The sequence below is a fragment of the Microtus oregoni genome, unplaced genomic scaffold (genome assembly GCF_018167655.1).
Source record: "Microtus oregoni isolate MIOR12 unplaced genomic scaffold, Mior012 000025F_ref0000491, whole genome shotgun sequence".
Lineage (NCBI taxonomy): Eukaryota > Metazoa > Chordata > Mammalia > Rodentia > Cricetidae > Microtus > Microtus oregoni.
In genome coordinates this window covers 10,734,470-10,748,102 of record NW_024543084.1, presented here as the reverse complement: position 1 = coordinate 10,748,102, position 13,633 = coordinate 10,734,470, and the positions used below count along the sequence as shown (strand labels likewise).

Below are 13,633 nucleotides of genomic sequence, written 5' to 3'. Positions count from 1 at the left end.
CAGGGCGGTAGACAGACCCTCAACTGAGCATGCTCAGTAGTAACTACCCCGTCTGCCCCCCACCCCCCTCCGCAGCCCCACTATCTGACTTCGCCGACCCGGGGCGGGTCTGCCTAGGCCTTTGGCACGCACGCGGCGTCCTCGTACTCCGCCCCTTAAAGAAGAAGCCACAGAGCGTAGGGCTCCTTGGACCGAACGGAAGGTAGGGTCCGGTGTGTTCCTCGGGTGGAGGGCGGGGCGTGCACTGTAAACGACAACGGTAGGCGGGGCTTCAAGGTCTAGGGGGCGGGAGCTGTGGGTGGCAGGACGTCTAGCGCGTGGGCGGGGTCTGCCTGATGGTGAGGGCGCGATGTGGGCGGGGCTTTGGGTTCTAGGGGGAGATAGGGCTGTAAGGGGCGGGGCCTAGAGCAGAGGGGGCGGGACATATGCTTGAAGGGCTGCGGAGGGGCGGGGCCTTTTCTTGAAGGGCGGAGCACCGACGGGCGGCCCCTCGAGCGTGGCGGGCGGGGTCTGGAGCGTGAGGGCGCGCGGCAGGCGCGGCCCCTTTAAGGCTTGGCCTACGTGGCAGCTGCTAGAGCCGCCGCGGCGCAGCGAGGCCGGCCGCCGGGCACTTCCTGTGGAGGCCGCTGCAGGCGCGAGCGCCGAGGACCCGCCAGCTGAGCCCGCTGCCGCCGCCGCCATGGGCCAGAACGACCTGATGGGTACGGCCGAGGACTTCGCCGACCAGGTGCGACTCGCCCCACAGCCCTCCGGCCCTCACAGCCCCACGGACGCTCGCCCTCGCCTTCGCCGTCCTGCCCAGCTCCACGGAAAGATCCGCGGGCGTCTGGGCGGGGGTCGACAGGGAGACTCCCAGGGCCCGCGGTGCTGCGCTCTGCCCTCTGCACCGCGGCAGCCCCTTGGGGACTTCTGGGGATGGGGATTCCCAGTGTGCACCCCGTTGCCCACCGTCGGGGACCATGCTGCCCCTCCCTCTTGGCGTGGACTCTGCCCCGGTTGTCCGGCCTGGGTCCACGACATCGGAGGAGAGGAGCCTACCTCTCGGCTCTCCTTCCCTAGGGTACAGGTGGCCAGTGAACCACAGGGAAGGCCTGGGACGAGCCTGGGCCCCAGCGACTAGCCGGGCAGGATTAGAGCCCGAAAGAGACGCAGGTAGCACCCACTTTTTAAAATTAAGTTCGACAGGAACGGGGTGGGAGTTGTGTAGGTGTGAGCCTTTGACTTCTGAAATTGCCCCGCTAGGTCTGCGAAGTAATAATGGAGCCTGAGCTAGCTCTGTAGGCTGAGTGGTGCCGGGCCCACCCGCCAGCCTGTTCTGGTTCACTTAGTGTGTTCGTGGCTATCGGTGATCCGAAGAAGCATTTTGTGGCCTAGACTACTGGAAGGCTTGGGTGTGTGTGAGCATCTTCAGATGAGCTATGGGCCAAATAAGCTAGTCTACTCCTCCTTTTGAGGGGAGTCATCTCTCATGAGAAATTCGGTTCTGCTGAACTACTTTTGTGTGAGCTGATATTTTTTAAAGTCATTTTCGCCCCCTTTGGAAAAGTTTTTTTTTTAAGGTTATGATTTGGTACTAAAGACATAACCTTAAAATTGTATTCATCACAAAGACACCAAAGTTCTCAAGGGCCATGGTCTTCCTCACGTGCTGGGCTTCATTGACATAATTGTCAGTGACCCATTTTTTTATCTCCCTGGGTAGCAGCTCTCTAAGAAGGTGGCTTCATAGCCGGGGAAGTTTGTGAGCTGCTCACCTCACAGTCTTCTGCTGGAAAACACTCCATTTTGCAAGTGGATTTCACAACCTGACCCAGATAAAATATCCCCAAGCAGCTGCCAACTATCGAATGATAGGTTTCAACTAGAGGAAAAGCTCATCTTTTATGAAGTCCTCCATGAATTTTGTTTTGGTTTAAGCAAATGGAGCCAAAATTTGGGACTGGGCACGCTTTTGTGGGGAGCACAGTGTCCACCTCTACCCAGTGTTTGGTTGAGGCTCTTGGACTTGGCAGTGACTGCCACCCCAGGAAGAAACTCTCTGGGTCTCCTACTACAAGCCTGGTGTCCAGGGCAGCTCACATCCCGGGCCTGGAGTTGTCTTTGAGCCACACACCAGTGTGACGATGCCAGCACTTCAGATGGCCTGTTGCTTTCCCAGGTGAAGGTTCCTGCTTGCAGGGATTAGCCTCGGAACCCACCTGGAAGATAGCAAAGGACACTACGGGAGAGCCTGTGGGGCTGCTGGGAGATGTGACTCTTGCTCTGCTGAACCAGTGTCAGGACCTGTGTCACCAGGGAGTCTTCCACAGAGATGCCCTCCTGTGGCCTCAGTGTGACCAGTCCTGGGAGATTTTTGTGTTGAATATTCACCTGTAACATTGAGGAAGGTGCTGCTAGTCTGTCCAGGTTTCTAATGAAAGGATCGAGTGTGTTAGGAATCGGGTATTACCTCTAAGATGTTGCCAGACAGTGTCACACATCCGTGTTGTCTAGCCTTGTCTTTAGAAAGCAAAAGTAGAACTGACTTTGCACAGATTTGCCCAGAAAATCAGGCTTCTCATCTGAAACCTGGAAAAGTTTCTGATAGTGATGACAACACTGAGCCATTAACTGGGCATCCCTACCTTCTTGGGGGGCTGGCCATCAAGGCTCCATCTTCCTAGGACCACAGAGAGGTTTGTCATGATCTGCACAGTCCTGGTCTTGTTACCTAGAGGTCAGCTTCCCGCTATGTTGGTAGAACTCAGCCTTTCCCTTTGGTTTGGTGGAGGCTGGGCCCTGCAGGCAGGCCCCTGTGAGCTACATCTCTGCCCTGGCATCAAGCTCCTTACCCTTGGCAGCTAGGGAACGTGTCCTCTTGCTCCCAGGAAGCCAGGCCCTGAGGAGTGCTAAGTCTATGAGATAGGCCTTCAGACGCCATCAGAACCCAGGTGGGAAAGAGCCAGGAACTCAAAATCAGACTGTGTCCTGTGGCTGCTGCTTGATTCAAGGTAGGCAGATTGTAGCTTCCAAGTGAATTCACACCAGGAACATTAGTGCTTAATGGATTCCGCCTGATGGCTGTTACCAGGGTGATAGGAAGGCTACAGGGGCCTTACTTTCCCAATGTGGACTTTGGTGTGTTGACTTGTTCAAGGAGCTGGTGTGGGCCTTTGTTGAAGTTCCAGAGTGGGCCTGATGAGGTTCCTTGCACCTCATGTACTCATTGACTTGTGATGAACACTATATGGCCTGGGTAGGGCCTGATGTTGGGGTGGGGTGGGGGGCTGAGCCTTTTATTTCCCAGTGCTTTGTCTTGTACCTCTGAGACCTTTAAGGATTGGGGGAGCTGACTCACAGCTCTGCTTGCTGGTTTTGACTGGAGGTTAAACAGTGCCCCCTTCTGGGAAAGTGAGGTAGAGAGACATGGGAGGCTGGTTAGTGCCCGTAAGATGAGGCCCAGTCCTTACTGTCTTTGCCCTCTTTTAACTGCTCTAGTTTATAGAAAAGGAAGGTGGTCTTGCAGCCTTTCTGTCTGTGGTACATTGGATACCTATAACAGTGCTTGGGCATATTTTCTGGAGGTCCCAGAATCCAGGGGAGCCCCCACACTGTTGAGCTGACCTTGCCTGCCTGTTGCTGTTCTCAGGTCCTGAGCTTGTGGGTCTTTTGAACAGAGTTCACCGAGGCATAAATCTAACGCCACATTTCCTTAAAGTTCTCCCAAACCGAGGGCAGCAGCTGCCCTGGAGCCCTTTCTGTCCTGAAGACGAACGAGGAGGTTTGTGTTTCTGCTCTGTGTGAGGGCAGCAGCACTCACTGTGTTATCCTGACCTGTTTCCTGGGTCCTATCTCAGGACAGATAGGATTATATCCTAAATCCCCTCGGTCCTCTCCCTCAGGCAGATTTAACCTTCCTCATTTTTTATTTTACTTTTGTTTTTGCATGTGTATGAGTGTTTTTTTGCCTGCGTATACGTCTGTACCACTTGTGTGCCTGATGCCCAAAGAAGACTATATGAATAGGGTATTGGATCGCCAGGAACTGGAGTTACAGATGGATGGTTGTAAACTTCCATGTGGTTACTGGAACCAAACTTGGGCCCTTTGAGCTTTTCATTACTGAGCCTTTTAGTTTCTTATGCTAGCTGGTTGCTTCACTGCCCGTGAGCACATCCTGCTTGTTTGCAAAGCTCATGAGAAGCCTGTTTGTCAAGGTGGGTTGATGTGTCTGCCTTTCTTCCCACAAGCTTTCCTCATCAGCATCCACCACTGGCTTTTCCAGGCTCTGCAGTGAGAACTGGGGTTATGGAGTTTCTTTGCTCTTGGTATTCATGTCCAGTGCGAGCTGGGACACTGGCAGGGTCTGCAAGCACAGAAGTGATGTGGCTGTGGGACATGATGTGAGCAGGAGCTGTGATGTGTTCAGGGCTGTCTATCTTTGTTGTTAAACTCGGCTTTTCTCCTGCCTTTGTTCAGATGCACATCAAAGGAAGGCTGTTGACTGGTACCCTGTGCCCACCTGACAGAGGCTTGTCTTTGGAAAGCAGAGCCCAGCAGATGTGCTTAGTTCAGCACATATTACTTGCAGTTCTGCACTTTCCCCCAGAAGCAAATCACTGCCATGGTCTCCCAATCATGCTGGCGTGGAAAGGAGGTGTGACTTGTCCCTCCCTCCATTACTGTCTTCTACTCTTTAATCCTCTTGACCCAGACACTCCAATTAAGAGGAGCAGACTCTTCGGGACGTTTTAACCATATCTAGTGGATTGTAGCAATTGAGCATCTGTGGTGAGGTTCTTGAGGGAGGAGCAGGGCTGGGCTGGTTTGCTCGGTGAGTGCAGCATCATTGTAATTGTGTCGGGGAACAGTTCTCATTTGGAAGCAAGTCAGAACACCTCCAGTGTCTGTGGCTGCTGAGAGTCCACACCCTCCTGTGGTCTGCACAGCTTCTGCTAGGTGCTTCACAATATGAGGGTCATTTCTCAGGACTGCGCTGAGAGCCGTGGTGGTGGTCTTTACCTTTTTCATAGAATATTGGTGATTGCATCACTGCTGGCTGCTTCTAGAACACAAGGGCCATGAGGCAGAAACTGGAAGGGTAAGTGGTGTCACTTGTCCCCTCACCTAACAGGATGTGGTATGTGTGTTCTTTCTACCAGGGCCCTAAAACTCAAGCACATTTGGAACTTCTTTTCCTTTTGTATTTATTGTGAGATTGGGTCCCTATGTTGCCAAACGTGGTCTTGAAATACTAGGCTCAAGTTAAGTAATCCTCCTGCCTCAGCCTCCCTAAAAGCTGCCCTCACAGGCTTTGCATCATCATACCTGGTTACTTTTCCTGTTTTAAAGCACATCTTCTCTTTTTATTCTTACAGATTTTTCCACTCTGCAAATTGGGAAGGAATCTTAGCAGCGAGTAATTGTGTGGTCCTTACTTGTTGAAGGGTAGCAACCCCTACCCTATCCAACAGAATGCCTGGAGCACATTGCTGGCCAGGGTCAGAAAAGATGGGTTGGACAGGGTGAAAACAGTGGCCTGAGTGCCTGTGCTCGGACTCCCAGAGCTGCTGACTGGTCTCTGTTGTGCATCAGTGTGGCTTCTGCCTCTTCAGTAGGGCTGAATAAGCACCTGCAGGGGCACTGAATAATGCACATCAGGGGCACAGACTGTGTGTCTAGAGGATGTGGGTATCAGTACTGTGACTTTGCTGTTCCTTGCCCCAGGTGGAGCTTGTCTGCACTGCTGGCCAGGCCAGGCCTGGGCAACCCATTCGTGGGCTGAAGGCTGATCTGACCATCCAGGACTTTGGAGCAGTCTGTCTGTCTGTCTGTCTGTCTGTCTTTCTTTCTTTTATCCTTCCTTCCTTCCTCTTTATTTATTTCACTCCCTCTCTCCCTCTCTCTCTTTCTTTATTTCTCTTTTTTTCTTTCTTGACAGGGTTCTCTGTAGCTTTGAAGCCTGTCCTGGAACTAGCTCTTGTAGACCAGGCTGGCCTTGAACTCACAGAGATCCATCTTTCTCTGCCTCCTGAGTACTGGGATTAAAGGCATGTGCCACCACCGCCTGGCTGAAGCAGCTTTTTAAATTCTCCTTTTTAAAGGAGAATTTGGAAGTACTTATATACATCCTCATCTCTTCCAGCAGCTGGTTTAGTCAGCCCTGGGAGGGCTTGCACAGCCCACGTTCACTCCGCTGCCCTGGTGGGGTCAGACTCTGCCCTTTAGACTCTTCTTGACACGTCAGTCCATGGGTGGCTCCTTGATCTTTCTCCTGGGCCTCTATGATATCCTTGAATTTTTTCCACCTGCAGCTCAGCTCTGACAAAAAGTATGGAGTTCACTTACATGGCATTTGCACCTAGCTTCAATAGAGTATGCTGGCCTCCTAATCAAGCCATCAAATGCCGTCTTCACAGGGACAGAAGGGAGCCATGGATGTGCATTTCAGAACTGCCCTTTGCTGGTGATTTTCACACTTGAGTTTCACTGCAATCATTGTCAGTCTCATATTTGGCAGTTCTAACCTTGCTTTGGTCATACAGGCTGTGAGAACATCCCAGGACTTTCTAGCCCATAGCACAGCTGTTGATCTGTACTACAGTTGCCCTATAGGATAGTGAACTTTCCGTAGGGATTTTGTTGGGGTGGGTAATAGTGGCAACAATAGAGGCATTTGTTTTGGTGCTGTAGTTGGGAATGCTGCTTGTGGCATCTTGTGGGTGGGGATAAGCGATGCCCTCCTGGTCTGTACTCGTCAGTGCTGGGGAGATAGCCCTGGATGTGATGGGGCTGAGGTGGGAGAATCCCTGGACTGGAAGATCTCTGAGAGCCTTTCAGATAGTGTCTGTGCCTCCTACTTGTTAATGCCCCTCACTGGGCATGGAAACTGTGTGTCTTGTGGTATTTCTCCCTTGATGTCTCTGGAGGTGGAGCAATGCTGGTAAATAGTACTGGACATTGCCTGGTTCTGTGCCAGATGCATGTGATGATGTCTTTGTCTCTGGGGCTGAGTGTTGGATCATCACATATCCAGATTTAAGAGGGGGGCACCTAGGGGCAGGGAAGGCACTGGCACTGCTGAAGGCCTCTGCCTTGCACAGAGCTGGCTTGATCCTTCACCCTGTTGCTTACATATTGAGGCTACAGCCACCTCACCAGTGTGTTCTGTGGTCCTGCAGTTCCTGCGAGTCACTAAGCAGTACCTGCCTCATGTGGCACGACTCTGCCTGATTAGCACCTTCTTGGAGGATGGCATCCGTATGTGGTTCCAGTGGAGTGAGCAACGTGACTATATTGACACCACCTGGAGCTGTGGCTACCTGTTGGCCTCATCCTTCGTGTTCCTCAACCTCCTGGGACAGTTGAGTAAGTGGCTCTGAGCCTCTCTAATATACTTCTGGGGCATCTTGTTCCCTTGAATGATACTCGCCAAACTTGTGGTTGTTGGCCATTGAGAGACTGTGTGTGAACTTGAGGCCTGAGTACCCCCTTTTCAGGCTGAAGACTGATGGTGATGAAGACCCAGGTGCTTGTCTTCTGAGATTACAGCTTTAGCCATGCCCTGGGCTTTGAAGCATGACAGCCACGGTTCATTTCTATGACCTTTTGGATGCATGATCCATACCCAGTCTTGTGCTCATTTATTTTGCTATAGAAATTGGACACAAGCCTGGTGTGGTGACTCACACCTTTAATGCCAGCATTCAGGAGGCAAAGGCAGGGGCTGCCTCTTTTGAGCTCAGGGCCAATCTGGCCTATGTAATAAAGCAAGTTCCAGGGAAGCTGGGTCTATATAGTGAGACTCTGTCTATAAATAAAGAAAAAAGTTGGACACAGTCCCTGCTTTGTAAATGCAGGAGCAGATGCTAGAGCCGGGCAGTTAAGGTAATCAAAGAAGGAGGTGTCTAGAAAGGATAAAGGGTTTTAGTCAGCAGAGAATCGGGGCTTTTGGATTCACATTGATCTTCTGACATCCCATCTTCTGGTGACAGCTTTCTTGCCTTTGCTTGTAAGGGGGTAAGAAAGGACTTGTGCTTTTAAGCATTTTGGATGGGCTCCATAGTGGAGCAGTCAGTCCTGCACTGGTGGCCCTTGGCACACAGAGCTATGGCTCTCCACAGCAAAGTATGATCTGGACTAGTGTGGTTCAGAAGCTGGGCAGGCTCCAGGGCATGGGCTTTGCCTGCCATCAAGGCTCTGGGAAGGTGCTTTGCTTGGGGTGCTGCAGCTCAGCAGCACTGGAACAGAGGTGTCGTCTTGTCCTGGATACACGCAGCCCCTAACTCTGTCCTCTTTCTAGCTGGCTGTGTTTTGGTGCTGAGCAGGAACTTCGTGCAGTACGCCTGCTTTGGGCTGTTTGGAATCATCGCACTGCAGGTACACAGACACCTAGTGCTTCTCTTGTTAAGTACATGGGCTGTGGGGTAGGTCTCACTTTGCTTTGCTTTGGTGGAGCTATATATTGTGTCTGGTATCTTCCCCCTTCATCTTATCCCTCCTGTGTATCTGGCTGTCCAGAGCTGCTTTTCCTTTTGGAGAAGTGACTAGTCTTCCCTCCTAGGTAGGGTTTAGGAGCAGATAGCCCCAAACAGGTGTTGGCCATAGGTACTGGGCCATCATTCCCCTTTTCCTGAACTTCTGTGACACAGACATAGGCCACAGATTGACTGCAGCTATATATGAACTGGGAGTCACTGCATTTGACAGATAAGAATGCCTAATTAGCCAGAATGGCATGCTTAAGCAGGATAGTTCAGCCTATACTTGCAGATGCTTTGTGTTCTAGGACATTATAGTACAACTTTGTTAGTCAAACAGGTCCAGAGGCTACACTGTGCTCTGTTAGAAATTCTGAGACAAACTGTCCCAATGATCTGCCCTCAGTGTCTTAATAGTTTGTGTATTTTATGTTCTTATCCCATTGGATGATCCTACCTCCTACTGCTAGGAAATCTATAGACATTAGTGTGAAAATGCTAATTCAATTTTCTCTCTGTTCCTTCAGACAATTGCCTACAGCATTTTGTGGGACTTGAAGTTTCTGATGAGGTAGGTGCATTTTGGGTGGCAAAGTGGAGTACTTGGCCCTCTCACTGGAGCACCTGTAGGCTAGTGCCACCTTCCGTAGTCCCCACTGTGCCTCTGAGAATAAGGGTTTCAATGGGCACAGCGGGCCTTTACCCCGCAGCTGGAATCCTGGCTTGATAGTGAGGGGTCTTGTCTTCTAGCCCCATATCGCATGGGTGTGTAGACTGAGGGTTTGAGTAGAAGTGGGTAGAGACCAGAGCTTGATTCCATGATTATCCAGGTTTAACTTGAAGCTGGTCCTTTGTATTCAGCCTGTCCTTGTCCCATTGAGTGGTGGTTTGTTTTAAAGAAAGGAAGGGTGGGCTTTGGTGTGCTCTGGCTTGGTAGACATATGCTTGGTAAATGTAGGTGACATTTCTGTTCCTCAGGAACCTGGCTTTAGGAGGAGGTTTGCTGCTGCTCTTGGCAGAGTCCCGCTCAGAAGGGAAGAGCATGTTTGCTGGTGTTCCCACCATGCGTGAGAGCTCCCCCAAGCAGTACATGCAGCTTGGAGGAAGGGTCCTGCTGGTCCTGATGTTCATGACCCTCCTTCACTTTGATGCCAGCTTCTTTTCTGTGAGTACCCTGAGCCATGTGCTGCCTGTTGGCACAGCTGTGCCTGAGCACAGCCAGAGATGAGGCCATGCTTGTAAATGAACCTGCCCAGCTCTGCTAGGGAAAGGCCAGTGCCCTCTGCAGACTCCTGACTACTCTACTTCAGAGTTCAATTCACACTGTTGGCCAATACACTCTGGTTTTATCTGTCACACATTAGAAGTTAGCATTGTTGGAGGCGGGGGAGGAGTGCTTTCCAGCATGGGTTTCTAGGCAGGTGTAGATGAAATGAGCTCTCAGAGTTACGGTGTAGACCAGGGGAGCACTTCAGCTGTTAACTTATCTTTCCCAAATAGTCTACACTGAAATATGGTGCTTGGGGGCTGAGAGATGGCTCATTGGCAAAGAGTGGTTTTTCTGTGACCAGTTAGGACCAGAGTTCAAATCTTAGCACGAGAGTAACTATCTGGCATCTAGCAAATGCCTGTAATCTGGCCTTTTAGGAGAGCAGAGGCAGGATTGTTCAGATTGCTTCTTCCTGTAGCTGAGATGAGCTCTAGGTTCAGAGAGAGACCCTTCTTCAAAAAGAATAGAAGATGGGCCGGGCGGTGGTGACGCACGCCTTTAATCCCAGCACTCGGGAGGCAGAGGCAGGCGGATCTCTGTGAGTTCGAGACCAGCTTGGTCTAAAAGAGCTAGTTCCAGGACAGGCTCCAAAACCACAGAGAAACCCTGTCTCGAAAAACCAAAAAAAAAAAAAAAAAGAATAGAAGATATCCAGCACCTTCTTCTGGCCTCCACCCTCCTCCACATATGCATATACTCAAACACAAATACAAACATATCCTTCTCTCTCTGTTTCTTTCTCTCTTTCTCTCTCCTTCTTCTTCTTCTTCTTCTTCTTCTTCTTTTTTTTTTTTTTTTTTTTTTTAATGTTCCTTGGCCAGTGTGTCACAGACCTAAAATCCTAGTGCCTGGGATACAGAGGCAAGAGGATTGTAAGTTCAAGGCTAGTTGGGGTTACATAAGAGACCCTGAAAAACTGTCTTTCATTCTCTACCACATGGCCAAAGAACTTCTCACATGTCCTCACATTTTCCTTGTTAAAAATTTAGTCTTTGCACCCTTATTTTACTGTAAACAGTCAGGATCAAAAGCAGCCACATAACCTGAATGCTTTGCTACTGTAGGTTTCTTCTGCCAGATAGAAGTTCTGTATTCTCTAAGGTCCTAGGCATGGACACAATGCAGCAGAATTCACTGCAGCTTCTTTCATCATCATCATCATTTTATTTTAGATTTTCAAGATAAGTTTTCTCTCTGTAACCCTGGGTGGCTTGCTGGCCTAGAACTCAGAGATCCACCTGTTTCTGCCTCCTGAGAGCTGAGAGCTGGAATTAAAGGTGTGTGCCACAACACCCAACATAGTTGTTGTTGTCGTTTTTGTTTTTTTGTTTTTAAGAGACAGGGTTTCTCTGTATAGCCCTGGCTTCCTGGAATGCCTTCCTGGAATGCTTCCAGGCTGGCCTTGAACTCACAGAGATCAGCCTGCCTCTGCCTCCCAAGTGCTGGGATTAATGGCAAGTACCACAACTGCCTAACGCATTGCAGTTTTCTAACAAGAATGGCTTTTACTAATTTAGAAACCCTTGTTTCATGTTTACTGTTTTACCTGTGCTGCAACATGCTGGTCAAGGCCATTGAATACTACCAGTGACATTATGGTCTTTCTTTTGTCTTCTCAGCTCTTCCCAGAGTTGCCGTCACTGCTCCATTCATTTCAATATGGTTCTCTAAATGTCTCCAACTTCTGATCATTACCGTTCTATAGTCAGGTGCTACTTTAGCAACAACCTCACTTCTTGATACCAGTTTTCTTAGTTCATTTTCTGTTGTTGTAACTGAATACCACAGAAGGAGCACTTTATAGAGAATGATGTTATATTCAGCTTAGGGCTCGGGTGGCAGGGAGACCCAAGGTGAAGAGGTCACATCTGGTAAGGGTCTTGTGGTTAATAACTCTGTAGAGTACCGAGGAAATACAGGGTATCACATGATGAGACTGAGGAACAAGCCTTCATTCACAGCCTAGTTACTCACCAAAGTTCTAGCAGGCAAACACCACTGATAAGATTTGGGGAATTTTCCAGCACATGGTATTTGGGGAGTACATATAAAGCCAAAGCATCTTTTTTTTTCTTTTTTAAAAAATATTTATTCATTATGGATACAATATTCTGTCTGTGTGTATGTCTGCAGGCCAGAAGAGGGCACCAGACCTCATTACAGATGGTTGTGAGCTACCATGTGGTTGCCGGGAATTGAACTCAGGACCTTTGGAAGAGCAGGCAATGCTCTTAAACCACTGAGCTATCTCTCCAGCCCCCAAAGCATCTTTAATATAGAATTTTTTTCTGGAAATTAGTATTGATACCCCCACATGCAAAAAAAAAAAAATAGTTTTCCGGTTTGTGTGCTCCTTCTGCCTATACAGTCTTCAGCTCTCCTCCTGCCCTAGTGAGAGCTATATGAGCCTAGCTCAGATACAAGTGTGCACAGCTTTTTTCCTGACCTTTAGCCTGAATGTTTTTTCTTTGAATCTGTGCAGATCATCCAGAACATTGTGGGCACAGCTCTGATGATCTTAGTAGCCATTGGTTTTAAAACCAAGCTGGCAGCTTTGACTCTCGTCGTCTGGCTGTTTGCCATCAACGTGTATTTCAACGCCTTCTGGACAATCCCGGTCTATAAACCCATGCATGACTTCCTGAAGTATGACTTCTTCCAGACCATGTCAGTGATTGGAGGCCTGCTCCTGGTGGTGGCTCTTGGCCCAGGGGGTGTCTCCATGGACGAGAAGAAGAAAGAGTGGTAACAGACAGATCCCTCCCCTCCCTGGCTGAGGCACAAGGCCCTGGACTGGTTCAGGGTAGACAACAAACTGCCAGCGTTTATGTGTCCTCTTCCCTTCCCTTCCCTTGGTAAAGGCACAGATGTTCTGAGAACTTTATTTGCAGACACCTGAAAACTGAAGGTAAAATCTGCTTTGGAAACAGTCTGGAGTCTAACTATCCAGGGCTGGGCAGCTGGATGGTCATTCCTTAGCCAAGGATTCGAGTAGACAGTGTGGTGGGCTATGGCCTCAATCCTGTCTTTGAGTTTCTTTTGAGGGATGAGGGCCTTCAAGTTGTACTGAGCTATACTTTATCATTCAAAGCAGTTTCCCTTTTAGTTTTAAGTTTACATCCTTAGCTCAAACTGCTAAATGACTTAGGATGGTCCAGCCAAACACCAAACAGTTAAAACCTCCAGTTCAGAATCCTACCAGTGGCCCAGCATTGCTTCTGCCCCTGTATTTTATAGGATCAATGAAGATGTTAGAGAAACCCCAAGCCTAGAGAATAGTAAAGTATTGGAGAGGTGGCTGCTACTGCTGGCCCAAGTCCTTGGTGCCAGCTGGCTGAATGCTGTTTCCTGGGTCAATGGTACCCTGGCTCCAAGCAGGGATGGGATGGGTCAGGGGTAGGAAGTTCTTGGAAAGCTGCTGGTTTAGGTACTGCTATCCCCTCCAGCTTGGTGGTGGGAAGGGCAGGAGATCCAGCTGCTCACAGGATGGCCCACCACGGAACCAGCTTGGGGAGCAGTAATGCCATGGGGCCCAGAAGTGAGGAGCCCCAGTACTGAAGACACCCAGGCTCAACCCAGTTACCTCACACTTGACCTTCTCAGAGCAAGGCCTGGACCCCACAGACCATGCTCCCCCCAGCTTAACTCCTTGATCCAGGCTGAGTTTACCCCATCGACAGCCCCGATGACACCATTTCCCTGAGGCTGTTGCTTGCTCAGATTTTTGTCAACTTGCTCTGCTGGATGCAGCCAAGATACTTTTTACAATTTGTGATGCCTTACCAATTTGATCTCAGTCCTGTATTTAAAGTTTTCTAACATTGCCTTATACCGTGTTTCTCTTTTTGCGGGGTGGGGAAGCTGTCTAATGCTGTGGTCCTGCTCATCTGTATGGTAGTGCCAT

The 13,633-nt window shown here is 49.8% G+C and overlaps 1 protein-coding gene across 1 annotated transcript; it reads left to right on the top strand.

The window, feature by feature from the left end:
• The first annotated feature begins 527 nt into the window (after window positions 1–527).
• Window positions 528–13,558, top strand: Surf4 (surfeit 4). Its single transcript, XM_041674669.1, has 6 exons — window positions 528–727; window positions 7,161–7,347; window positions 8,282–8,358; window positions 8,987–9,030; window positions 9,438–9,624; window positions 12,212–13,558. The coding sequence occupies exons 1-6, from the start codon at window positions 680–682 to the stop codon at window positions 12,476–12,478; spliced, it is 810 nt and encodes a 269-aa protein (XP_041530603.1). The 5' UTR covers window positions 528–679; the 3' UTR covers window positions 12,479–13,558.
• Window positions 13,559–13,633: the final 75 nt, after the last annotated feature.